The following is a 27,216-nucleotide window of genomic DNA, read 5'->3' on the forward strand; positions in this document are numbered from 1 at the left end:
GTAGAATATTCTAGCTATGTCCAACGTTATTATCAAGAACTGCCCATTTTTCGTTACTTTATAAAATACGAAAACGCATTTACAACATAATTTGTCTCTTAGTGTTTTAAGAGAGCAAAAGAATGCAAAATAAATGATTAAAAGAACTAAATTAAATTAAATGAGATATGAAATCTTCGTGTCGTCACGATATCGGCAAATGTTCGTGTTCGTGATTTAGCTATTGTATTCCAAATATGGAGTGATGTAGCGCCAGTCTCTCGAAGGTCAAGGTGTGACGTTGACGTTGAAAGCCTCGTGGACTTCCGTGAAACGCGCCATCTTTGTTTCTTCCTTGGCAGGATTTGGTTACTTTTTCGCCCATTCTGCCACAAACTTCTACATCTTTTTCCAAAAGAAATTAGAATATAAATGGCCTTATGATTTTGAAACGTACTTTAGTTCGTTCTGGAGCTACTCGCTTTGTTGTTGAGGTAAGAACTTAGTCTTTTAACGACGATAATTTTTGTTCGTCATAAATAAGTTTTCTCCTTCGTGATTTAGTTTGAATATCTTGGATAACCTTTCCCCTCCAAGGCTTCCTTTTGTTCCCAAAATTCATATTCCTCGAGTCCATCTCGTATGAAAGATGAAGATATTTCCTTCATCTTTAAATTCATTTTCTACCTCGAAGAAGGAACTCCTAAATGCAATAAAAGGTTTTATTGTTTTTATTGCTGTTGCTGTCGCTAGGTTGTTTCGACATATCCCAAGAAATATTTTAGTCAAGGGAGATTTTTTTTCATTATTTTGAGCCAGAAGGTTTGAAATTCCTTGGATTTTTAGAGGAGAAAAAATGTTTTCTCATAAATAAATCACTAAACGGCCGGTAAGCGCTGGTTGCCAGCCTCAAGACTCATTTTCTGCATGAAACAACTCAACTTTGTATTTAACCAGTTCAAGTCTTGCAAGCAGCCGTTCAGTGTCACAATGATACATACTAGGAAAAAACGTGAATAAACATGAACGGTGTACGGAATTTTTAATAGTTTCAGAATAAAATTTATTTAGTTTCCAAGCGTTTGTTGGAAGATTTTTTCTGGGTGTTTGTTTAGGGCGTACATGTACGAGAGTACGTCCTACGACAGCTTGCCAAAAAAAAAATTTATTAGGCATTCTATAAATTAATTTTCAAGTCTTATTTTTGGTTATTCTAATTCTTTAAAAGAAAATGATAAGTAAAATTAATTTTGTTGTTGTTGTATCTAACAAGGTCTTTTCAGTGAAGGCTTCCAATGGCTGGCCGAGGAAGATGTATTGATATAAACAAAGCGACACCACAGGAGCTTGAGCATTTAAATGGTGTTGGTAGAACGAAGGCAGAGTCTATTTGCGAATATCGTGATGCATTAGGAGGGTTTAGTGACATATTTGACTTGCAACAAGTCCCAGGGATTGGCCCATGTGTTGTTGAAAGCAATAAAAATGAACTGCTGTGTTCTGCAGCTAGACGAAACCTTACTACTAGAGAGACTAGATCTTCATCATGTTCTAGCAAGAAAAGAGGCAGAGCTGATTTCAAACCACGACGAGAACTTTTTCGAAAGATGATTAAAGTTCCATTCAAAGCGAACACCAAGTTATCACGTAAACACAAGCTTGCTGGCAAGCTTGAACCAACAGAGGGAACTCCAAGTCCTCCCAAGAAATTATGCACAGCTAACCAACTAAGTAGAACTGTGAGAGTTCTTCCTTTAAGGAATTATGGTAGAATAAAAACAGACTTGAATGTCGGCCAATCAGGCGAAGGGAGATGTAGAAGGACTTCTTTATGTAGCCAGCCTCCAGCAGGGCTGAAGGATTGGTTACATGTGTTTCAGCAATGGGGCACAGAAGAAAAGAGATATGCATTAGAAGAAATTATAGACACTTGCGAGCCCACTCTAGTTAGACATATGATGGGCACTATTGAGCCGAGGTTCCAGAGGGACTTTATTTCTCTGCTTCCAAGAGAGCTTGCACTTTACGTTCTATCATTCCTTGGACCTAAGGATCTGCTTCAAGCTACTCAAACCTGCAAATGTTGGCAAATTCTTTGTGATGATAATCTGTAAGTATACTTATTCTATATTTTCCGTACCAAGCAAAAAAATATTACATCTTCTCAGCTGCACATTTCATAAATTTATTCAGTAGCTGTTGGAAGTGACAAAAACCTCATAGCTTTTTTTGCTTTTTTAAAAAATATCAAGAAGTGGTTGAATATGTTCATTAGGCTTACTGTATTCATGACAGTTTTTTTTGAACAGATGGTAGTAACTAGGCTGGATCTTGATAAATGATGCTGATGTCATTCATCGTGATTATCCAATGCAAAGGGTTTTCAATTGGCATATTAATTATGGACATTGTTTCCTTACTTTTACAATTGGAGAAAAATGTAAATATTCTCAAAAATCAACAATCAATCATTTCAGTGGATCTGTTTTGAAATTTCTAAGACAGCACATAAATTATAAAAAAAAATTTTTGTGGATGGTGTATTTAAACTCAAAAGCTTATTCATTATCTTATCTCTAAAAGTATCTTAAGGAAGCCTTTGTTTACATTTTATCTATTATCATAACTTGAATACAAGCTACAAACAGACTTTTAAATGGATAACAGCATTTAGAAGTTGCTATGACAAAAAAATTGATAGAGATTTAAATTTTTCCATTAGTGTTTTTAAAATATTTTAAAGTCAATCATTCAGAAACCTTGGACTTCTAAATCTTTAATAGCCTAAATATAATAATGTCACTTAATTTATGAACAGTAGTGATTGCTTTAAAGCATAAAGGAGTTTGATGTGTCAAAATGTATTATATACCTTTCTTGTTTTTTTGTTGAGATATCTAAATATTTTTTTTCTTTTAAAGGCTATGGAAACAGAAGTGTAAAGAAGCCAGAATTGATGATGAACCTGCTTGTGTAATCAAATCTCCAAGGAAACGCACCAACAACAAAGAATTGTCTCCCCAAACCTCAAAGCATGTTCCAAGTCCCTTTAAGAAACTCTTTATGATTAAACAAAAAATATATTGGAACTGGAGATGTGGGGAAATAAGACCATCAAAGATACTCAAGGGACATGATGACCATGTTATAACCTGCTTACAGTTTTCTGGTTCAAGAGTTGTAAGTGGTTCAGATGATGGCACGCTCAAGGTATGGTCTGCGACAACAGGGAAATGTCTGCGTACTCTCGTTGGCCACACAGGTGGTGTGTGGTCATCTCAGTTGAGTGGGAACATTATAGTGAGTGGATCAACTGACAGGACACTAAAAGTCTGGAATGCCGACACAGGTTACTGTATTCATACTTTATATGGACACACATCTACGGTACGGTGCATGGATATGAGTGGTTCTGTAGTGGTCAGTGGGTCAAGGGATGGTACACTTAGAGTTTGGGATACTGAGAGTGGAAACTGTCTTCATGTCCTTGTTGGGCACTTAGCAGCCGTAAGATGGTAAGTTTGACATCTTTATTGTTTACAAGGGCACAAATAGATACATAGAGACTATCATATGTAATAGCCTGATATCGTTTTTATTCACAAGTTTTTCACATGATATCATGAACAAGTGAGTCCTCGAACGAGTGAGTGATATGATGCAAAAACTCATGAATAAAAACAATGTCAGGCTCTTAACATGTGATTATTTGTTTATTATACATTTAGGGTTTGATTGGACAAAATTAAAATATGTCATGAGATCTTATTGGACAGTTTTACCGTGAAGTGATATCGTATCACTTCACTGATATGGTTTTTACATGTATTCACGACTTTATTTCACGGATATCGACCCTAAATGTGTAATAAAAAGAATAACATAATATGTTAAGAGCTTGATATTGTTTTTATAAATGAGTTTCCATTCAATATCGCAAACTAGTGAATCCACGAGCAAGTGAGTGATAAAATATGGAAAATGAGTGCATAAAGAAGATATGGTTCTTTTACTTGTAATAATTGTTTATTACACATTTAGGGGCAATACAATAACAAAATTCACAGTTTCCAGGTTATTGTGAGTGAAGTGATATGGCATCACTTAACTGAATATCACTTCACTGATATAGTTTATAATAATTACGGCTTTATCACACTGATATTGAACCTAAATGTGTAATAAAAGGAGTTATAATATAGTCATGTCGATGGAAAAAAAGGTCTAATGGCTGCCTCATTGAAAGCATTATTGATATCATTATATGACTATCAGATTTTAATAAACGCCACAATCATTTCTTATTCCACAGTGTTAAATACAATGGTAGAAGAGTTGTAAGTGGAGCTTATGACTTCTTAGTTAAAGTGTGGGACCCAGAAACTGAACAGTGCATCCATACATTACAAGGCCACACCAACAGAGTCTACTCTCTTCAGTTTGATGGTGTGTATATAGTCAGTGGGTCTCTAGACACGTCTATCCGTGTCTGGCATTCAGAAACAGGACAATGCTTACACACTTTAGTAGGACACCAATCACTAACCAGTGGTATGGAGTTACGGAACAACACCTTGGTATCCGGTAATGCTGACTCAACAGTCAAGATTTGGGACATCACTACCGGCCAGTGCTTACAAACCTTAGCAGGGTCTAACAAGCACCAGAGTGCGGTCACATGCCTGCAGTTCAGTAGTAAGTTTGTCATCACTAGTTCCGATGATGGAACAGTTAAAATTTGGGACTTACACACAGGAGAATTTATCAGAGACTTGGTCAAGTTAGAAAGTGGGGGTAGTGGTGGTGTAGTCTGGCGAGTTAAGTGTGACGAAAAGAAGCTAGTATGTGCCGTGGGAAGTCGCAATGGTACTGAGGAAACCAAACTTCTTGTGTTAGATTTTGATGTGCATGATTAATAAGAATCATTCAAAAGTTTGCAGCAACCCAAATTTGTTTGCAAAAAGTGGCATTTGACTTCAGTGCTGAGTTCACACTGATCCAAGACCTTTAAAGCATCAGCTAAATTGAAACTTGACCGGCCAAATTTTTTAATGTTTGGGTAAAATTATTTCATATTTTTGGTAGTAAAACTATTCATGTAACAAATTTCATTCAGTTAACTCAATTACAATTTTTTCTCTGGATAATGGTAAACTGACCGTACGATGTGTCTTACCCAAGACAGTATTCAAAACTACACTGGAATATCGAAATTTAAACACCAATGCCATCTTTGCTATACTGTATTTCATTGCCCTAGTGTAATACTCCTTACATACCCTCAATAATTGAAGAATCATTGTCGAGTTCAGAAACATAGAACATAGAAGCCGAGACCGAAATGGCACATGGGAAGTACGTTAATTAGATACATGACAGGCGACCCATGGCATCATCCACTGTTTTTATGTGTTTAGCATTCTTAACCGACTGCATGGATGGAGCAAATGAATAAATTATAATATAATTAAGGTGGAAAACTAGTGAAAACTAGTGTAAACTGCGTCGGTGTTTCCAGTAAAACAGTTGATAGATAGATAATTTGTAACACCGTATGGTATGTAAAAATGAAACTGACGTTTCGGACGTTAGTCCTTCATCGGAGTTTACTCCGATCAAGGACTAACGTCCGAAACATCAGTTTTATAATATAATTATGTCATTTCCCATGTGCCATTTTGGTCTCAGCTTCTATGTTCTTTGTTTCTGAACCCGACAACAATTCATCAATATTGAGTGTAGACCTTAGTGTGTACTCTGCATTGCAAAAAAATATTAAACCTTTAAACCATATATTTTGTTGCCACTTTTGCAAATCAATTTACCCTGACTGCAAAAATTTCAAATAACAAAGAATGGTATGTTTCACATATTAACCTTACCACTAAGTACTCGACATTCTAGAAAAATTAACGTTTTATATTGCTTGTACAGAAATATAAAGAATTATTTCAAATTTTGAAAGATAAGCTTGAACCATTTTATATATAGCCCATCACATACTGTATAGTATACAAGATGCAATACCACTTAGCTGCTACCATCATAATATTCATACATATTTGATACATGTTATAGATTCACTTGATAAATTTTGATAATCTAATAATTGATATTTACCTTAACTATATGTAATGATATAGCTTCTAATACTTTCTAGTTGCTTGTGCCACATGCTATGGTTGCCGTTGACTAAATGCTATCTGTAAATATTACTTCTACACTATTAGACTTAACATAATAATATGGTTGAGTCTTGTATTTCTTCTAGTATGAACAATCATTGAGGATTCCATGTCTATCATTGAAGCCTTTGTGGTAATTAATTCTTTGACATCTAAGATACTAATATTGAAACTAAGCAACTATTTTTCTTACGAGCAATACTGGGTTGGTAAAAAATGGTAAGAGATTTTAGAAAATTTGAAACAAAAATTTGAAACAAAAATTTGAAACAAAAATTTGAAACAAAAATTTGAAACAAAAATTTGAAACAAAAATTTGAAACAAAAATTTTAATGAGTTTCTTAAATGATAGCGACAAAAGAAATATGTCACAGAACTTTTTGGTCTGGTTTATTCCATCTATAATTATTCTAAATATGCCTCAGTGATTGACAGACTTAAAAGTCGCACTGCTTAAAAGTTGTCTAACTTTGTTTACATTTATTTAATCAGTGTGTAAATTTATACTTGTTCTGATAAATTGATTTGCTGCTTTGAGATCTGATCATATTTTGGCTTGTGTTTATTCAACCCAGTAGTCCTTGTAAGTAATAAACAGTTGCCTAGTGAATAACCCCTGCCGGCCAGGTAATACTATATCTATTTTAGGAAAATTAAAGTTTATATTATTATGATCTCATACTAATGACGACTTTAACGAGCCTTAACAATTTGGTTTACAGTTATATTATAATAATACTGAATATAATTGGACACTTTGTTTCTATTTTCTTCTGTTCTCTTGTCTTTGTTTCAAGCTGCTAAAGAAAGCTTTAATACTCTAATATTGACATGGGGCAAGGCTTCCAAGAAAGTTCTCGTCTTTATTGCATGCTTTTACAATAAGGTTCACTACCTTTTGTCTGCATATTCTGCCTATTGAATGTTATTGATAAATTTGGTATATTACTCTAAAATGTCAAAGAACAAGACAACTTTTTCATTCCTTGTTGCAACTACCATACTACAACATTAGGTTTTCACTCACAATCAGAGTAAATTCTGTATGACAAAATCAATGTGACTGATATCCCATCCTGGGAGTGTGATGCTATGTCAAAGCATTCTGATTGGATGAACAGTTGCCACGCATGCTTTGTGGTGTTTGTGTGAATTTTCTTTATATGCTGTCGTGGACCTGACAATCTGTAGTCATGCACAATTTGCTCTGATTATAACACAAAAATAATGACAATTTTTGTGTATTAACAAAATGACTTATTGAGGATTAAAATTATTTTCAATTTACAAGCAGTGTTGCATGATTACATGCCGACAGCAATGTTTGATGACAGAAAAAATCCTCAATCCCTTTGCTCTTGGGAATTGAATTTCTCATTGTTCCTACCATCCAGCATGGTTGCTATTTAATGATTAGTGCTCTAGCCCAAAAGGAAAATGAGTTCATAGCCCATGAGGCCGAAGGCTGAATGTGCTATTGACTCAGGCCATGAGGGCAAGAGGACTAGTTCTTTTAGTGAAATCCAACTAGTCAACCAAATATATAGATGCAAAGAATTTAATGAAAGTTAAATTGCCAATGTTTTCAAAGCTGACACTTTTTGCTACTAGTAGGATATAACTTATAGCCTAGCAGTAGCTTATCCAATCAGAATGCAGCATTGTTAGATCACTAGTTTGATTAGACTAAAATGTAATAGTGCACAAACTCTATAGTAGCATATCAAAATCTTTGCTCTGCCCTCAGTAACTAGGAGACAACACATAAATTCACTTTAATATCTTCAAACAAAACCTTGTTTAACTATAAAACCATACACGCTTTTCCTGTTGCAGTTTTCATATATCAAAATACTATAGCAAAGATAACTTATTAACGTCTTGTATATATGGAATATTGTATAATAAAGTATATTTTTGTACTGGCAAATCAAGTTGTCTATTTATGTGAAATAGATATATTTTATTGATTCATTTTATTACACTTTTAGGGTCCATATCAGTGTGATAAAGCCATGGATAAAAACCATATTAGAAGTGATACCATATCACTTCACAGTAAACTGGAAATTGTACACTTTGTCATTTTATCAACCCTAGATGTGTAATAAACAAATTATAACATGTTAGAGTGCAAACAATATAACCGTGAAACTTTAGTAATACTAAATAGCACAATTTCATGCAAATTCTATTGTTTAATTGGCATGATTTTGTATTATTTAGTAATTAGTGTTTCACAGATCAATTAATTGCGCTCTAAGAACCTGATATCTTTTTTATTCACTACTTTTCCATATCATATCGCTCGTGGAATCACTCGTTTGTGATATGACATGGAAACTCGTGAATAAATACGATAATAAATAAGTTGAGAACTGCTCTCAACCTGTGTGATCATCTCTATTTTATATTTTACAAGTAGTTCTCAACATTGTGCAAACTGAGAAGTTGCAAGCTGCACATTGAAATTTGGATTTTCAGTACAGCCAGTAAAAAATCTAAAAGGTACAAACTATTTTTGATTGAAAGCAATGACAACCATCTTTCAGCAGTCAGCTTCATGCTAAAACCATTTAAAAAATAAAAGGAATAATTCTTAACCTATTTCTAGGGTATTCCTTGAGCTTGCTATTATACCAGGTCTGAGTTACAGTTGCTCCAAGACTAAGGTTTTGTATGACAAAAACTAGCATCAACCATAAATATGCATTTTGTCCTCGTTCTAAAACAACTAATGAGAAGTAAATCAAAATCTCAGCAAAGTAGTGTGGACTAGAGACATATTCAAACCAGTCCCCATTTGGTATTCTGTACACTCTTCTAGTTTTGTTACTAGAGGATGATCGTAGCTGGGCTAAAATGACATGACAATTATACTGATGTAGACTAGCCCATGTAAAGAGGGTTACAGCAACTACATGTGTCCAGTGAAGGCTTGGGAGAATGCTGCCACATGAGATACACCAATCTGTTAACATAATAAATATACTAATATTAAAAGGCTGGAATTTAAAAATTACAAATTTCCCATCGTGGGAAGCCCCATAAAAAAGTGGGGTTTGGGGGCTTAGACTGGGGGCAGATGACAGGGCAGAAAAACAGGTTCTACAATCGACGTTTATGTGCTAATAAGCTTTATATTTCATAAACAGGCTCTTTTGGGGCTGATTAACAAAATATCAAAATTTGGGGAAATTTAAGGAATGTGTATTTGAGATATAACACCCTGAATGTTAGGAGAGATGATATTTTGATCAGCACAAAAACTAACATTTTCGCTAATACCTGGAAGCAGAATTGCTTGAGGTTAGCTGAATTTTGTGAAAGTTTAAAGCACAAGAGACACGAATGAAACACTAAACGTTTTTTAGCATGAGAGATAAAGAAAAAAATTGCTAAAGTAGCAGGGTTGTCATTTTTCTGCTCTGTTGGGGCAGACTAGATTGCATATAACTAAAAGTACATGAAAGTAGGGGTTTAGACTTGGAAAATTCAGTCCTGTCTCTCTTTGCCCTCTAGATCTCCATGGTACCAAACTTTCCCTTGTACTGGAATCATTTCCATACCTGCAGAAACCATATTATTAAAAGGTGCAACCAATGATGCTCCAGCAAGAACATAATAGACAATGCCAACAGCATAATGAGACAAATGAATTCGTCCAGTGAAAACACTGATACAAACACACTCTAACAACCTCCGAGATACTTGAATGAGAAGCAATACTAGACCAATGACCACTGATAAACAGTCTATATTATTGGTATAAGAACTGCCTGAGGTTATCAGAGAGATGAAGAAGTATAGCCATGACGTGTCGTGTTCTTTGTTGCAAAATATTTTGACTGAGTAAAGTAGGCCAGTAGTCCATAATACTCCAACTATGTAAAAGTGGGTGAACCAACTGAAAAGAAAATTAGTGTGAGCTTCCTTGGCCAATGTAAAAATAGTATCTAGTAACCATAATATACATACAAGTATAGACATTAATAGGACGTTTGCTTTATGGCCTCATTTAACTCCCTATACCAAGATGCTTCGCAAATTTTCTTTCTTATTTGAATTTGTATTCCCTCATGAGAATAGTAAGAAAGAAAGAAAGAAAGAAAGTGTGCACGGGAGTCTGGTAGTAGGGGTCAATGACACTATGATTGTGTGAGATATTGTTTCACAGGCCAAGCAAATTATCCCTATAGAGTGCAAACAATATATCCATGAAATGCTAATTACTAAATTGTTCAAAATAGTGCTAGACGTTAAACAAAAGAAAACAATAGAATTAGCATAAAATAGTAAGTTAGTATTACTAACATTTTACGGATATAGTATTTGCACTCTAATGAATGAAAAAATAGACAGATAAAGCAGTACTTATTAATTTAGGTTTTATCTTTCATATCAAGGTGATTTTTAAGCCTTTTAATTTTGATAAAAGTACAAGAGAGGAATAGAAATTGGTAAACACGTAAAAAGTGTGATATTTGAAAAAATAAGGACGACAATAATTTAAGCACTAATATCGAGAATAGAACCTGAATCTCTTAAAGCTCACAGTGTGGGAAAACCATTTTCTTTTTAAAATTTCCAATTTCTCTACATCCCCCCCCCCCCCCCCCCCCCCCCGCGAGGTTATTAGTAATGCTTGGGCTACCTGTGGAATTTTCGAGGTTCTTTGATAATACTACATTCTCACCTGTTTGGAACATGCAGTAGGCGACTGAATAACGAAGAAGTCTTTACGTTTGTCTCTGTTTTGCCCCACTGGAAGAAATTATGCAGAGAAACTGGAACGTGATCTTTGAATAAATACAAGAACACGATCACAAGACAACCTCCATTCATCGCCAACCAAAGCCAGAATAAAACATCGAAATTCATCCTCATGTTGAATAAACCTCAAGGAAACCAGATTATGAGCGACTTTGAGAAATTTGGGATTAAAAAGGGGATATTTCTTGGGACAAAAAATCAATTCAAGTTTGGCCATTTTTCTCCGAGCCCATGATACTAATAAAGTATTGTCCAGCAGTTTGTTGGTATCCATGACACATGCGCAGTCCACGTGTACTTTTGAGACGTGAACAGTAAAAAGTTGGTCAAGACATCAAAATAAAGAGAGAATAGTACAAGAAAAGCTACTGAAAGTTCAGCCAAAATGGTGATCATGACAATGATAGGCCGTGTTACTGACGGCCTACCTCTTGCAGCGTCGATGCCCAGTGATCAAGAGGTTAGTTCGAGTTAATAACGAATCAAAATCACTTGTCAAAGTTGCACAGCGAACTTTGATCATCTGTTAAACTTATTGTTATATCTTAGGTTATGGTTTGTTCAGGTTTTTTTATTGTCTTTACAATAGAAAATACTAGTAATTAGTTATATGTAGGGTATAAATTACTATTTAGTTCTTAATGAACTCCCTGTACATCTTTGTACTTTGTTCTACGTTGATAAGCTTTTGAAGTCCCAAACGTAGAATTTTGCTCTTTAGCAGTTTGTTGTAGTCTGATAAACTTGGCCTGTCCTCCTCAGCATATTTGCATGCCATGAAATAAGTTATGAAATGGTAGTGCGAGCAGTAGGGGTAGACCACTGGCTGTCACCTCTGGGGGCTCACAATAATGGTCGGCAATATAGTCTGACCAAACTGGCACTTGTCTGGCCAAACCGCCTCTTAGGCCAATTCTCTTGACCAGTCACGTTAACTTATCACGAGCTGATCAGTCAAATGTGGCTTTTCATATTTTCTAGTCATTTTTAGCAGCTGTTAGTTTTAGCCCTGTATCCAATATGGATACAGCTTAAACAAAGAAATGATACTCTAGGGAATGACACATGGCTGAAATGGGAAAACATTACACCAAGACGTATTAGGTCTGTCGGCACTTGTCCAGCGTTAGCCTGGTCCTCTTGACTGTTCTCATTGACTCGTCATATGATGTTCAGTCTCATGAGGCCAGTTGTTGTCTGACTCTTGAGCAGCCATTTGTTTAGCCCTATTAGCTTATCAAATGTTTGTTGTATATAAGCCTTTAATTGTATTAAAGCCTTCTAATTCCTTTTATTTTTAGACAAGCAGAGGTCTACAGGAATACCAGGGACAATCCAAGCTACTTTTTAGAAAACTTAATGAACATTCTCCTGCTAGAAGTAGCATCGAGTCAGGACCTATGATGTTCCAGTAAGTCTTACTATTCTTTTCACTGCTACATGCTGATTGAGACAACAGTCGCAACAGGGAAATAGGGCAATACACTGCCACCAATCAGAGAATAGAAAGGTACAGACCAATATATTTGATTGACAGAAGTGTGTTGCCCATTTTCCTTGACGCAACTGTTGTCTTGATCAGTGCGTAGCAATGAAAAGAGTGGTAAAAGCAGAATACAACTTTGCAAACCTTATCAAAGCTTTAGTAACACTGCATACATATACATGGTAATGTGGGGACACTTCTTCACCATTTGCAACCGGTTTCATGACAAGATTAAAAAGAAATTATACATAAATAAGATATTAAAATGATAATAGATTATTCTTCCAAACCACTTACTAACCCTAAACCTAATCTTACAAAAGAGGTGCTTTACTATGCATAAATCAAAAAGCAGGTATATAGTTATGGTACATGGGAAGTAAATTATTAATATTATTGCCCTATTTCACTATGATGTCACATTAAAACAATCTATTGTTTAAACGCAAAGGATCATGGTTGTTGGAGGGGGTCAAATCAACGCAAATTCACCAAAAATTGTTCTAAAAGCCGTATCAATCCACGAAAAGGAGTAGAATAGCCAGAAAATGCTCAGAATATTTTTTAGTACATATTAACACATATTATATCTGAAAACCAGACCATTTTAGATTAAACTGTTTCGCTAGGAGCAAATTTTGTTGAATTTTCTATTGGATTTGGCGATTCTATCCCCCACATAAACAAGCAGTGACGTCATAGAGTGAAATAAGGCAATTAGAAGCTTCATATCAACTTTGCATCTCAAATGAATACAACAGAGAATAAGTGTCATTTCCCAGAATACCTTTCAGTCTAACCTTCTTTCTTCTATGTTTTGAATGACAATGAAAGCAACAGTTGTTTTATGGGTACATATTTGATAGCATTATACATCTTTTATTTCTAGTTATATAATAGAAAATGGAGTCTGCTTTCTTACCTTATCGGAAAAAGCATTTTCAAAACGAGCCGCTTTCAGTTTCCTTGAAGACATAGCAAGTGAATTTCTCAGAGAATACAGTAGCAAGATCCCCTATGCGTCCAGACCTTATCCATTTATTGAATTTGGTAAGTTGTAGTTCAACCTACTTGGTACTTCATACCTTAAAAGATAATTAAATGGACATTTTTATCTTAATCAGATTGTTGGAATTGAGTGATTAGCACGGAATAAAAGCACAGTAACAAATAGACATCAGTCTGTCCTCTTATTGACGATAAATTGCGACATCACATTGTCAAAGTAGTGTGGATCCATGAGACATAGCCTACTACTACTTTGACAATGTGATGGCAAAATGTATCGTCAATAAGAGGACAGACACAAAAAAAACTGATGTCTATTTGTTTTTTACAATAACAAAAACGATAAAAACTTCTCATTTTTAGCGATCAAAACAACCAACGGAAAGAGCGTGCGCACATTGACCTCAGCTTTATCTGTCTGTCCTTTTATTAATAATAAAAAATAACCAATAAGCGCGTGAGAAATTTGTAAGTTATTGTAAAATTAATATTTTTCTGTCATCAGACGTTGAACATTTGTTTTGTGCATACTGTGTACTAAATCATATAAAACCACCCAATTACACAAACTTTCTCAGTCGTATCTCATATGGCCTTGCTTGTTAATAAATAATGAAAAAATAATGAGAATTAATAGTGGATTTCAAGAGTGGCTCTTCTTCCACGGAATTGCAGAATTCCAGAATTTAGAACTGATTTTTGCTGAGGGAGGAAAACAGGAATACCCAGGGAAAGTCCTTAAAGCACAGAAGAGAACAAACAATCAACCGTATTAGACACTGAGCTCACTGGGACTTGAAAACCTGAACATTGGTGGGCAGTCTCACAGCCACGCCACCCATGCTTTCCTTTAATTAGTCAAACTTTTCCTTTGGCAGATACATATATTCAAAAAGCCAAGAAAAATTACCAGGACTCCAGGACAAGAAGAACACTTAACAGAATAAATGATGAGCTCGTAGATGTTCAGAGAGTAATGGTTCAAAATATTGATGATGTATTACAAAGAGGAGAGCAGTTGTCAGGTAAGTGTGTAATGACAAAAAGGTCTTCCTTACACGTGTACATTAATTATGAATAAATCATCATTTATGGGAGGGAGGATTGGTGACAGACAATGTTTTCCCATTTCAGACCACGTGTCATTCCCTAGAGTATCATTTCTTTGTTCAATGGTCGCACATGAGAAGACACATGGATTTAGATAAAACTCAAAGAATGAATCTTATTCTCAAGAGAATGACACGTTGTCTGAAAGGGGAAAATAATGCCTTAGATAAAGAGTTGAATTGGAAAGTTTAAATTTTTTTCATGCTTACCTCCCTCCCCATTTGAGATGAGCAGGTAAGGGTAACTCATTAGTTATGACAGGGCAGAGGTTAGTTACATCAATATCTGCACAGCTCAAGATCCCTCACCCCTCCCTGGCCAAACGAAGTCTTCTTTATCTCAGGGGAACCTCCAAATTGAATGGCAGTTTTGCAGCCATCCCCTTCCCCAAAAAGCAATGAGCAGTCCCTTACAATGATTACTCAATCACACCCAACCATGGACATTGGGTTAAATCATAGTGAAATCAAGTTTATTGAAGAAATATAGAAAACTTGTGTGTATATGTAGAATTGGCAGAACTTGAGAGAAGTGTTAGGAGAACAACAATTGGGCGATTTCACATGAGACATTAAAATTGATGGGTTTTTTAAATCAAGTTTAACCCTACAAAACCTATGTTATCTAAAAGCTAAAAAATCAGGCTTCAAGAAAATATAAAAATTTTATTGGTTTCGACCACACCCACTGCATGTGGGTGACTGACATCTTCGCCATTTTTAGCATAAAATGTTTCAAACAATAACTATAACTTTCAACTTTAATAACTAAAACATGCACTTTAAGTATAAGTATGCTCAAAATGCTTTAAAATATGCCCCTGATGATGCTCTTTAAGAATCATAAAAAATATTTCAAAACAAATCAATCTCTTCTTAGTAAGAACTAATTAAAAACTCGTTGCGGACATTACGTAATGTCCGCAACGTTTGACCTTTTACATTCCCATAGTGACCAAACCTGTGCTTCAAGAAAATAAATATTACAAATGCTCTTTTAGATTGATAAGAGCAATATATATCTGGAAACATTTTTTATGTATCTTGTTTTCTCTCCCCGCAATGCTACTTCAAAGATCGTTGCGGACATTACGTTGCGGACATTACATTTTTCCAAACCCTGCAAAAGGGTCCAAAACCTAAATCAAATACTGCCCAAATATTCACATGTATGTTCTAAATGTTCAAGAGGGTATGAAAACTGCTATTTAACACTCTTTACAGTTAAGCTTTGTTCCTCTCATTTCACTGTTATATTATTTGGTTGAGGAGAAAACCTTTTCAATGTCAACCAGCATAGGGATAGTAAAGGGACCTGCATTCTCCAATCTGATAGGTCCAAAGAAAATGCTTGAGATGTGAACTTCCTCAACATCATCTCTTGCTGGCCAGTCAAATCTGTTGGCCCCAGTTCTATACAAGTACTTCATCTTCACCATTTCCCCTTTGAAGCTAAGTACTCTCCCAATGTAGTACCTTTTGTTATTGTAACGAAACTTGTAATGTACAGCATAGTACTTCTCCGTCTCTATTAATGGAAGGGGGATTTTAAGTAACTCTCCTCGGTGAAGTTCCCATAGCATGCATTGTCTAAAAAGGATTAATGCCTGCTCATCTACTATTTGAGTTGGTAAAGCAAGACATCTGGCATAAATACAGAGATATACACCACAGTCATAGTCATTTCCTTTACCCTGCTGTGGGATTTCATCTTTGCCATTGCAGAAAAAATGCCACTTACTCAGGTCAACATTGGTGTCCAGCCCTTTAAGGACAGATGCCATTTTACCTATGGCCTTCTGTGTTGGAGGCTTAACAAAATCCCCAGGCTTACTGTCTAAAACCAAGACAATATTTTCCTTTGGTTGTGCTACAAGAAGAGTCCAGTGCTGAGAGGACCTCCCGTTGCATGGGACTATAATCATATCTGAGGACAGGGGGGAGCTGTGACTTTTTTGGAGTAGCTCTGAGATTTCATTGGCATTTCTTGCTTCAAAACTTTCCCAAGAAACTGTTATAATGTCTATTCCATTTTCTTTGCTTGCAATTTGAATAAGCTTCATATATTCATCAATTATGAAATTGGTTAGCCATTTGTCTGTGGATGTAACATCTGTGGCAGACTTAGAAACAGTATAGACTAAGCTTTCCAAATCAGAAGGCGCAATCAGTTGACTCCCATTGAAATCAATCAAGCCTTTCAGGACAGCCTCAACTTCATTTAATATATACTGGGGAGGGTTATATGGTGTTGATTGGCTGAAGACAGACCTAAGATTGTCTGGTAAACCCATCTCAACTGTGCACTGATGACATGTGTCATCAGATGAATTTCCATCTGAAGACTTTAGGGACTCTTTAACAAACTCAACATCATCACTGTCCCTTTCCTCTGAGTGGCCTAAGTTAGAATCTTGATCAGATTCAACATCGAAACTGTCATCTAAATCTTCTGCTTCATCTTCATCATCAGAATCATCATCAAAATCACTTTCAAGATATGGATAAACATCAAACGCTAGGCTTTGTGTGGCTGTCTGGGTAGTATAAAGGCGACAGGTAAGGAAACCCTCCCCATCAGGCTCGATACAGTGAAAACGAGAGATACCAGGAACTGAGGGTGCTTCAGAGAAACATTTATTCAGACCTAATGAAGCCATCTTCTCATTAATTTCTTTCTCTGGGATAAAAGTAACCTCTACATTCATGGTAAGGCTGCTGGCCACTTGGAAGAATGACTGTGCATTGTACACAATGTTGGAATTTTCAGACATCACTGCATTCCATACAAGACGCTTTACTGTTCCACCAATGCCATCCACAGCACCCTTCCCATGTGAGGTGGCAAAGTAATTCCACTGGATATGAACTAATTCTTCTAATTTGTGTAAAAAGTTGGCCATAAATCTGTTCTTAAATTGAGAGCTTGGCCCATCAGAAAAAATGTAAACCTTGTTGACTCCAGGATGCCTCACTTTTAACCCTGAGATCACTTCCCACAAAAAGACAGCCACAGCCTTCTTATCGTGCTTCAACTCATCTGAAATGATAACACGTGATTCACATTTTCTGTCACCCTCTTGTTTTGTCCACATAGCTATTGTGAACAGGGTCACCTGATTCTGGCTCCAGTGAGCTGACTGAATTTCATCCTGATATTTACAAGTGTAGTTTTCTGCAAAATCTATCTGCACCACAGCTTCATCAGTATCAATACTTGTAAGTTTATCCTCAAAATACTTTGATTGCTTTCTTTTCAAAAAGACGTGCTCAAGGAAATATGGGACCTTCTCCTCCAAGGATGACAATGCTTCCTTAACTGTGCCTTCCTTGCAAAGTTTCTGCATTTTTTTGATAATCTTAGATTTATTCTTGATTTTTCCTGGCACCTGTACACTCACTTGCTCCCACTCATACCATGTGACAGCTGAATCCTCATATTCAAGCTCTTCTAGCCAAGATGGACAGCAGGCACATTTTCTCAGCATGCATTCTTCTGAATCAGAATCAATGCAGACAAAGTTGTTTACAAAATCACCAGAATAGCAAGGGAACCCTGTTATTTCTTTAGACAAACAATCACAAAGGAGTTTAATGTTCTCGTGGTACTTGCAAAGGCACACATTTCTTGGCAAGTCTGATGACAGAAGCACATTTGTTGGTCTCAATAAACTAAATTTGGTCAATCCAATCTTGATAGATGGGTTTTCCTTTAAAAAAAGAGCATGAGCTTCTTTCAGAGAGTAAAGAAGATGACGTTTCTGGAGATATTCCTTTCCTCCCTCCTTGTTACGGCACACAATGACATCTTTCCTTCCAGGAGACTGCCTTGACACCGAGTCAAGTAGGTAAAATTCTTTCACTTTTGCAGCAGTTTCTGCAGAGATGCTCTTGTTGCCAGAGGTCTTGCTTTTCTTGGGTTGTATTCCAGCAGCTGAGGCAAGCTTCACAATTACAGCTTTCCTCTTCCTTGGGCTCTTTGGCAGATAAGGCTTGACTTTCCCAACTGCTTTACCCAAGGCTTGAGGAGTGCTATACGCCCCAGTGTGGTCTGGGATATCTTTGCCAGAACCAGAAGCGCCATTTGACTTTTTAGCCTTTTGCAATAAACGAAATTTCCTAACACGGTCTCTGTTTGCCTTCTTTTTCTTTTCAATTTCCTCAGGAGTTTCAGACTTTGGTTTCTTTCTTGCAAGTCTTTTCCTTTCCTTGTCATTGCATTTGTATACATCATATTTTTCTTTGTCTTGTTTCAACTTACTTCGAAAAATCCTTGACCTATCAGTATTTGATTTGGGCATCTCTGTTATGAAATAATCACTCTAAAAATGTCATGTTTACTAAGCTTATTACAGAGCCAAAAGATTGGAATTAATCCTGTTCAGCAGTATTTCTATGCTGAGCATGCTCTGGGTCATCACTGAGCATGCTCTCATTTGGAAAGCTGCTGACAATGGCAAAAATAATAGAAACTGTGATATATAAGCAGTTTATAAGGCATGCACATACAGTAGGATATCATGCATTAGTACTTATAATGTAAAATGGAGGATTTTTTGTATTACAAACTTGTGATCTTTAGAAATGACTTTTATTTGAAATATATGCAATATGATCATTTTTAGGTAAAAAATAGCTAAAACTGACAATAAACAGCAAAGATATCAATAGATTTAATACAAGTTCCAAAAATGTAATGTCCGCAACGCTACCTATGTAATGTCCGCAACACAAACTTTTGCTTATAAAATCAAGTAGGACAGGGCGATTTTTAAATTTTTTTGTGGGAAATTAAAATTTGATCTTTACTTAATTTAAAAATAACAGTTATCCCCTAAACAATGTTTCCAAATCACAACAAATTGAAGATACATTTAGTGACTCAAATGTGTGGTTGATATCCAATGTAATGTCCGCAACATCTTTAAAATGAAAAATATCAATACTAGTTATTGAGAAATTGGAAATTTTTTTAATGATATTTATTTAACTATATATGAATTATGAGAAAAGACAACTTTAGTTGATTTACAATACTCAGGATGTTTTTTATAGAGCTTTAAAATCAGTTTTTTTGTCTCTGAACGTAATGTCCGCAACGTGAAATCACCCAATTACCTAGACAGTGTCCCTCCAATCCCCAAGTGCTTTATAACTGCACACAGCACAGCAAAAATTTCTTTTATAAAATACAGATTAGATTGACTGTTATTTTGAACAGGAATGATGCAACTGAAACTGCACACACTTTCTGTGTGCTGTCATTAAGCACACACTCCCAATCAGAATATGAGATTTATATTCAGTTCAACTTTTAAAATGTCAGTCAGAGTCAAGTTTCCATGTTAGAAAAAAAGTGGTATAACATGGTATGACACACCATAACAGTAAAATAGCTTTCGATTGTAATTTGAATGGATGAGTTGTCCAATCTTAACGTTTTGATGTGCTTATTGTAATAAAAAATATGGTACATGCACCATACAAGGTGCATTAAACCTTACTTTGGTTGATGTCATCCACCTCTGCCAATATCATTAGACAATCAAATTTGCCAATATTTATTTCAACATTTGTACATCCAACTCCATATTTGGTGATACAAAGCTCAACATTTTTTTAACAAATTTATTTCAAAACAGTTTTAGATGACAAGGCAGGAAACCTGCGATTCCAATCAGAGAAATACAAGAAAGATGCCACGTACCTTAACCTTCGGTCGGCATATGCCAAGTACGCTGCACTGGGTATTGTCTGTACCATTGTCATAATATATATTAGATTCTGGTGGTTTTAAAAGGTCAGATTTTGAGAATCATTTAATAGAAAATTTAAAGCATGAAATGAGGGATTGATTGTTATTTAAATGTAGATAAAGTTGAAGCCATCTGGGAAGGAAACTAAAAAGTTCTTTAAAAACAAAACTTGTTTGATCCTTCTCCACACCAGTTCAGTGTTTTTTTTAAAAGCCAGTTATCATATCTGGTTCAAATTGAGTTCAAATGCCTTACAAAGGTGGCAAACGTAATCCAAATCTTATGAAAAAAATATGCTAGCAATGATCAAGTGCAACAGTTTTAAGGGATTTAGGGAACACTTCTCAATCATCCTTTCACACCTGCCTTACCCTACCTAGTGAAATAATGATTAAATATTTGTCATATTTTAGCGTGCCTATTTGATAATCCTAATGATATCACCAATCAAAACACTATTTGACAGAAAAAATACATAAACATCAGGGCCCAGTTGTTTGAAGCCTGGATAGCACTATCGGCTGGATAAGGATTTATCCGTTGGATAGCGCTATTCACCCTTCATACAACCAGGCCCAGATATCAATTACAGTGCAGACACATTAACTCTGACCACCCTTGCAAAGTCATCTAATCACGATGTAGTGTGAAAACAGTAGCCAATCAGGAGAGAGCAGAATCAATATCATATTAACTTCAGCCAATCACAATCTCGTTTCCACAGTTGTCGATAACATCTAAGTTTGTTTTAATCATATTAAAACTCGTGTGACCATTTGGAGAGCTACAAATGGTCATAAAACATTAGTTTTTTATTCTATTTGAATGTCACATGACCTCCACGTGACCAAGCACTCCAAATGGTCACAAGTTAACAGAAATTCAAGACATGATCTATTTTCATTTTGTGGTGCTAAGAGTAGAGTGATTTGGGTAGTAGTTTGTCTGCTCTGGAAATGCGACATATTATTCAAATGTTGTTTCAAAAATTTTAAAAAACATCTTTAATTTATCAAAATGTAATTCAATTATCAAAATTCTGTTCCCCATAACTAAACAAATATGATGATGTTTACATCTGACATCATGAAATAGGTCAATTTTTCCTCATAACTTGAATAATAACCAGTCCCTAATAACAGAACTTAACAAAAGACTTTAAATTATTGTTCAAAATATATATATAATAGTTACACAAATCATATAGTTTGCCATCAACATGTTAATCATCTTATTAAGACAACATTTACAGTGAAAATACCAACAATCAATAGTATCAATAGTAATCATAGACTGTATGTCGAGAGAGTTTGTTTTTTAGGATTCCTTCAAATTCAATAAAATTATAAAATAGATTACATGCCAAATAAAAATAAAATAATTATTTGTTTTAGCAACATTTTTACAAGTCTGGGACTGGCTGTCCAGTGGATAAGTCATTGCTGTTATCCAATAGATTTATCCACTGGATAAGATTTATCTGTTGGATAGCTCCATCCACCAATCATACAACCTGGCCCTGTACAGCTGTGGTTTTTTGTCAAAGACATTAATACTGTATAGTGTTATCTTTGGCACAATGTGATGCCAATGTTGTGCCACATGGACAAGTTTTTTACACCATGTGACCAAAGTGCAGTCAAGTTTAATCACATGGTGTAAAGAAATTTTCCACCTGGTACAACATTGGCATCACATTAACAATTTGAAATGCACTTGTGGTTGACATAACAGATGCTACAAAGGCAGAGAAAATTGCTCCATGTAATCGCACCTTAATTAGAGATCTATTGTAAGTTTGATAGTTACATAAATGCCAACAAAAAATGCTTGGAGTTCCCTAGCTCCTAGACACAAAATGCTCTATAATAAGCCTGAAGTGAGATGACATTTTACCCCCGACTCTAGACCATAATCCTTTTCACACTGCTTTTGTTCTTTGACTATTGTTCCTGTATTCTCTAAGGAATCAAAAATTTTAAAAATATGAAAGAATTTTAAAAACTGTTATGGTATAGAGTCGCGGGTAAAACCTCATCTCGCTTCAGGCTTATTGTAGTTATAGATTTAATAGAAAATCAATAGACCAGTTCCCCAACTTCACTAGTCTTGAGTAACCATGAAACAATGGTTTGAAATCAAGGCTGAGCTTGATAGAATACAGCAAGTATATGAGCACATAAATCCAACTTGTAGCCATTGTTTTTAGGTCACAAAAGAATTTTGAGGTTTCAAGGTTTCTTTCACGACTGTGAAGCTATTTCCGCTTCTTTATTACTGGCGTATAGGTCAAATGTCTTCTCTTCTTGGCTTGTTCATATGTATTCCACACATCCATCAGGTGTAGTCTGAAACAAAAGCATTTAATTGAATTATTTCATCATAGAATTCCAATGAAATAAGTAATACTTTACATGTAAGTTACTGGGTTGCATGTTGCAAACCAGTCTTAAAATACCTTTTGTCTCTCCTTCTATTTTCTCCTGTGTCAGAAAATGCAGAGGAACACAAAAGCACAAATTACACATTAAAAATATAGAAAGTTTTTTTTCAACTTACTTGATAGATGATACTTCTTTAATGAGGCCTTGTATGAGGGTAGTTCCATCTTCTATTACTAATGCTTGGGATGGCCCATCTCTTGCCCTGCAACATAAAGGTAAAAATGAGATACCTGCTGATGCGGTGGGGAGCGTCTGAAATGGGCATGGTCCATAAGTTAGGGGCATTTTAGTAGAAGGCATACCATTTATTAATTCTAACAAAATTGTACATATTAGTGAAAAGTTTGTTAGGTCTATGGTCTACTGAAACTTACTAATTAGTGCAAATTTAGTACAAAGGTTTTCATTGATATATATTGTATGCACTCAAACCTTCACTTGAGAAGTATGATCTATCTTTAAAATGTATATAATTTTAATACCTGAGAGATGTGTAACCAAATACATGTATAAACAATTCCAGATCTGCCATGCTTACCTTAGTTGATTGTTTAATGCTTGGCTTTCTAGGTTCTCTATATCAACTAGCTGAGAATCACTGCAGTCCATTAGATCCTCTAGATTGAGATCATCATATCTAAGTCCATCAGAGCCACTGCTTGGTTTAGCACCAATCAGTTGTGAATCTGTGCAATCGATGACATAATCAAGATCCATTTCTCCACATTTTGACAAAGCTACGCCACTCATATCACATTCCTTGTTGACCACAGAACTTTCTTTCTCCTGGATGATATGAGATTTTTCTTTGTCAAATTTTTCTTTTGCAGATCTCTCTTGTTTGTTAGTGCATTTTTTCTGGTCTTTTTCACAGGCTTCGGGTAGTATCTTCACACATTTCAGTCTGGATACTTCCACTTCTTCTAGAGATGCACCATGTGTTTCTTCTTTCTTAGACATATTCTTACCATCGGTACTAGAAATTGCAGTCAAGATATCCATTTGACAAGTAGCTGTATATCCAACAATGTAAGTATTTCTACTAGTTTTAGAACTACTTCTATCTATTTCATTGGGAGAGGTTTTAGAGCCCATATTATTATCATCTCTGCCACCAGGGTTAATAATACTGACATGGTTTTCTTTGTTAGGAACTGAAACAGCAGCAGGGAAATCCATGTGATTGTCACTAAACTTTGCATAAATCCTTTCAGAACGTACCACATTGTCAACACCAACATTAGTAGCATACTCAAGCTGTACAGGATTACCTACTTTGGCAGCGTGGTCATCATCCCCAACAACATCAATATCCTCTGAAAGGTCTGCCTTGCTGGCTGCATGCTCCTCATCTCCAAGATGTTTTAAATCAATGTCATCATCACCAATATCATCTGAAAGGTCTGCCTTGCTGGCTGCATTGACCTCATCTCCAAGATTTTTCACGTCGATGTCACCATCACCAACAACATCATTATCCTCTGAAAGATTTGCCTTGCTACCATCATGCAATTCAGTGACAAGAAGCTCTACATCATTCTCATCATCACCAACAATGTCAATGTCTGAACAGTCCCCATCTCCCACATTAGTTTCAAGCTCTTTCTCTTGGTATTTATCATCATCATCAACAATAACATCAAGAGCTAACGGCTCTGTATTGTTCTTATCATACACTTCAGTGTCCAACTCTTTCTTTTGTTGTACACCATAATTATGAATGGCTTCAGTGACACCATGTACGGTCTTGCTGTCATCATTTCCTTCAGCTTCAGGCTTTTTTAAACTACTGTCATTCTCCCAAACAGCATGAATACACAAAGGGACTATCTCACTGCTTCTAGGTAATGTTGTTTCAAGTGTTGTTTTTGCATTGGATTTGTCTTCAATAAGAGCATAATTAGTAGCATCAGCATGGACTGCCTTGTATTTATCACCCACACCATCTTCGAGACAGCTGTGATCTTCTTGATCAGCATTAACCTGCCTATTTTTACTCACAATTGCTTTAGAATATTCTAAATTGCTATCGATGCTTTCATCATTTATGTGGTTGCTAGATATCTTAGCACAGGCATCATCGTTTTCTGATTGAGGTTTCTTCTCCGAGTCTGCCTTTATAGATAGGCAAGGAGCTAAGTCAATATTATCACTAGCGACAACATCAATTGGAATACCTATTAAATGAAATATTAGCAGAAATGGATTAAAAATCAATGATAAAGCAGGAACATTAGAGCACTTTTGAAAGGGGGGTTCAAATCCAGGAACAAGTGCCAATAATACCTAAAGATCAAATGCACATGGTTAAGTGCTACTAGGCTCTTGCAGTACGTGCAACCCATCGTAAAAATATGGCCTCAAAAACCTAAAACTTTGCTTTTACAAACAGGACATATATGTTTTTGTGCTACCAAAATAATATTTCTCCATCTCAAATGTCTCTACGTAGAATAGCAAATGAAAAACATACAATATGATACGATAAACTTCATTATCAAGGGAAAGGACATATTAATGCTGAGAGTTGTCTAATATACTGCCCACTGACTAAGAATAGCATGCCATAAGTGCTCTAACCCTCCCCTATTCCTCTGATAAATGTTTATTCCACTTCTTCACATACCTGCTTCGATAGTTTGAATCAAAAAGTCAACACATGCCTGAACCACAGTGTCTATATAGTACGGCTTGTTGATTGTGGAATCTGATGCATTTTCTTTCTTTGATCTCAAGTTGTTGTCTATACTACACTTGGAATGTTGAGCTTCATTATGGCCATCTTTGGGGTGATATGTTGCTTGACTATCTTCATCAGGAACTTTTTTTAATTTGTTTTCTTTGATAAGGATTTTTACAATTTCATCTTTTAAAGCCTTTTCATCTACAGTTTCATGTTTTTTCTCATAATTCTTTTGAACAGGTTTGGTTTCTTGCCTCTCCTCTTTTGTTGTCTCTTCCATGGCTGTATTCCCATCTAATTCTTCTTCCTCAGGTTCACTTTCATTTTGTTTGGCTTCATCTTTCAAAGCCTCTTTTTCAGTTTTGTGATGTTTTTTCTCATAATTCTTTTGAACAGGTTTGGTTTCTTGCCTCTCTTCTTTTGTTGTCTCTTCCATGTCTGCTTTCCCATCTAATTCCTCTTCCTCAGGTTCCCTTCCATTTTGTTTGGTTTTATTTTTCAAAGCCTCTTTTTCAGTTTGGTGATGTTTTTTCTCATAATTCTTTTGAACAGGTTTGGTTTCTTGCCTCTCTTCTTTTTTTGTCTCTTCCATGGCTGCATTCCCATCTAATTCTTCTCCTTCAGGTTCACTTTCATTTTGCTTGGTTTCATCTTTCAAAGCCTCTTCATCTACAGTTTCACGATGTTTTTTCTCATTATTATTTTTAACAGCTTTGGTTTCTTGCCTCTCCTCTTTTGTTGTCTCTTCCATGGTTGCATTCCCATCTAATTCTTCTCCCTCAGGTTCACTTTCATTTTCCTTGGTTTCATCTTTCAAAGCCTCTTTTGCAGTTTTCTGGTGTTTTTTCTCATTATTCTTTTCAACAACTTTGGTTTCTTGCATCTCATTTTCTTCCAGTGTCACAGGTATGGCTGCATTTCCAACTACTTTTTCTCCCTCTATTTCACTTTCATTTTGTTTTGTTTTTTTCTTCCCTTTACCTCTCAGGTTTAATGAAAAGTGTCTGTTTATTTTTACCCTCTCTTTTAGTTTTGGATGTTTTGCAGGTGGAACTTCTAGTCTTTCCTTTTGTTCTTCCTAAATTGATTCAACAAAAAAGCAATTAGGACCACCTAAGTAACCTAGAATGTATGCATAGCTCCCATTTAACTCTACCCAGTTGGCTTGAGTGCACAGTCCTGTTTTGCCAAAGGTTACGTAATGGTTCAAGCCCTAGCCAGACTGACATCAGGGTCTTGCTGAAATATCTGAGAAGCTGGTGCTACCCTTGCTCTAAAAATACCTTCAAATTTTAAAACCTGTATTGTTGTATTTTGTGATGGTTACGAATGTATCAGTTATATTTAAGCTTACTGTCACAGGGACAGGCCAGTGAAATTTTTTTTGAATATCATACTTTATGAGAACTTTGTGACCTCCCTTTTCGTTTAAATGGAAAATTTCATGACCTTTCCTTCCTGTTGACAAAACACAGATGCCAATTCCAAAAATATTCCAACTTTTTCTGTTGACCCTCCATCTGACCAGTCCCCTCTCCAAACACCCCCTCAACCCCTGGTCCTGATCGTCTACAAAGGAGTTTGACATCTACAGTTAAGTAAACTAAAATGATCTTATTTGCTATTCAAATCTAGTATAAGTCGAGAACTTACTTTAATTCTATCAGATGGACAAGAGTCCGCTGTTTTCTCGCTTGTTATTAATGAAGAAGTTTCATCATTTCGGCCTTCAAATTCCAACTTTTGCTTTGCAACGTCGGTCAAAACTTGTAAACGGTTTCTTTTTCTAGTG

General features: G+C 35.7%; 4 protein-coding genes across 4 annotated transcripts; 2 read left to right on the top strand and 2 right to left on the bottom strand.

Moving 5' to 3' along the window:
* Positions 1-302: 302 nt before the first annotated feature.
* On the top strand, positions 303-8,095 carry LOC116308261 (F-box/WD repeat-containing protein 7). The gene is made up of 4 exons (XM_031718646.2): positions 303-473; positions 1,253-2,089; positions 2,901-3,494; positions 4,292-8,095. Exons 2-4 carry the CDS (start codon positions 1,275-1,277, stop codon positions 4,893-4,895), a joined length of 2,013 nt encoding a protein of 670 aa, XP_031574506.1. The 5' UTR covers positions 303-473; positions 1,253-1,274; the 3' UTR covers positions 4,896-8,095.
* On the bottom strand, positions 8,087-11,155 carry LOC116308259 (polyprenal reductase). The gene is made up of 3 exons (XM_031718644.2): positions 10,862-11,155; positions 9,735-10,072; positions 8,087-9,136 (listed from the first exon to the last, which is right to left on the bottom strand). Exons 1-3 carry the CDS (start codon positions 11,050-11,052, stop codon positions 8,742-8,744), a joined length of 924 nt encoding a protein of 307 aa, XP_031574504.1. The 5' UTR covers positions 11,053-11,155; the 3' UTR covers positions 8,087-8,741.
* A 77-nt stretch (positions 11,156-11,232) lies between these two features.
* LOC116308260 (vesicle-trafficking protein SEC22b) lies at positions 11,233-23,268 on the top strand. The gene is made up of 5 exons (XM_031718645.2): positions 11,233-11,398; positions 12,240-12,349; positions 13,314-13,474; positions 14,311-14,457; positions 20,184-23,268. Exons 1-5 carry the CDS (start codon positions 11,324-11,326, stop codon positions 20,336-20,338), a joined length of 648 nt encoding a protein of 215 aa, XP_031574505.1. The 5' UTR covers positions 11,233-11,323; the 3' UTR covers positions 20,339-23,268.
* Positions 15,278-18,507, bottom strand: LOC148904674 (uncharacterized). Its single transcript, XM_089024624.1, has one exon. It carries the CDS (start codon positions 18,027-18,029, stop codon positions 15,798-15,800), a length of 2,232 nt encoding a protein of 743 aa, XP_088880750.1. The 5' UTR covers positions 18,030-18,507; the 3' UTR covers positions 15,278-15,797.
* Positions 23,269-27,216: the final 3,948 nt, after the last annotated feature.

The sequence above is a fragment of the Actinia tenebrosa genome, unplaced genomic scaffold, assembly GCF_029948245.1.
Source record: "Actinia tenebrosa isolate PJP-AT-01 unplaced genomic scaffold, QUT_ActTen_1.0 PGA_scaffold9__36_contigs__length_13948895, whole genome shotgun sequence".
NCBI lineage: Eukaryota > Metazoa > Cnidaria > Anthozoa > Actiniaria > Actiniidae > Actinia > Actinia tenebrosa.

What these genes read in the sequence shown, in the direction of transcription:
- LOC116308261 (XM_031718646.2), top strand. Translation starts at nt 1,275, where the DNA reads ATGGCTGGCCGAGGAAGATGTATTGATATAAACAAAGCGACACCACAG. An exon ending in ATTCTTTGTGATGATAATCT is followed by an intron (nt 2,090 to 2,900) that starts GTAAGTATACTT and finishes TTTCTTTTAAAG; the next exon opens with GCTATGGAAACAGAAGTGTA. An exon ending in CACTTAGCAGCCGTAAGATG is followed by an intron (nt 3,495 to 4,291) that starts GTAAGTTTGACA and finishes CTTATTCCACAG; the next exon opens with TGTTAAATACAATGGTAGAA.
- LOC116308259 (XM_031718644.2), bottom strand. Translation starts at nt 11,052, where the DNA reads ATGAGGATGAATTTCGATGTTTTATTCTGGCTTTGGTTGGCGATGAAT. An exon ending in CTACTGCATGTTCCAAACAG is followed by an intron (nt 10,073 to 10,861) that starts GTGAGAATGTAG and finishes TTTTCTTTTCAG; the next exon opens with TTGGTTCACCCACTTTTACA. An exon ending in TAATAATATGGTTTCTGCAG is followed by an intron (nt 9,137 to 9,734) that starts GTATGGAAATGA and finishes TTATGTTAACAG; the next exon opens with ATTGGTGTATCTCATGTGGC.
- LOC116308260 (XM_031718645.2), top strand. Translation starts at nt 11,324, where the DNA reads ATGGTGATCATGACAATGATAGGCCGTGTTACTGACGGCCTACCTCTT. An exon ending in TTATCCATTTATTGAATTTG is followed by an intron (nt 13,475 to 14,310) that starts GTAAGTTGTAGT and finishes TTCCTTTGGCAG; the next exon opens with ATACATATATTCAAAAAGCC. An exon ending in AAGAGGAGAGCAGTTGTCAG is followed by an intron (nt 14,458 to 20,183) that starts GTAAGTGTGTAA and finishes ATTTCAAAACAG; the next exon opens with TTTTAGATGACAAGGCAGGA.
- LOC148904674 (XM_089024624.1), bottom strand. Translation starts at nt 18,029, where the DNA reads ATGCTGAGAAAATGTGCCTGCTGTCCATCTTGGCTAGAAGAGCTTGAA.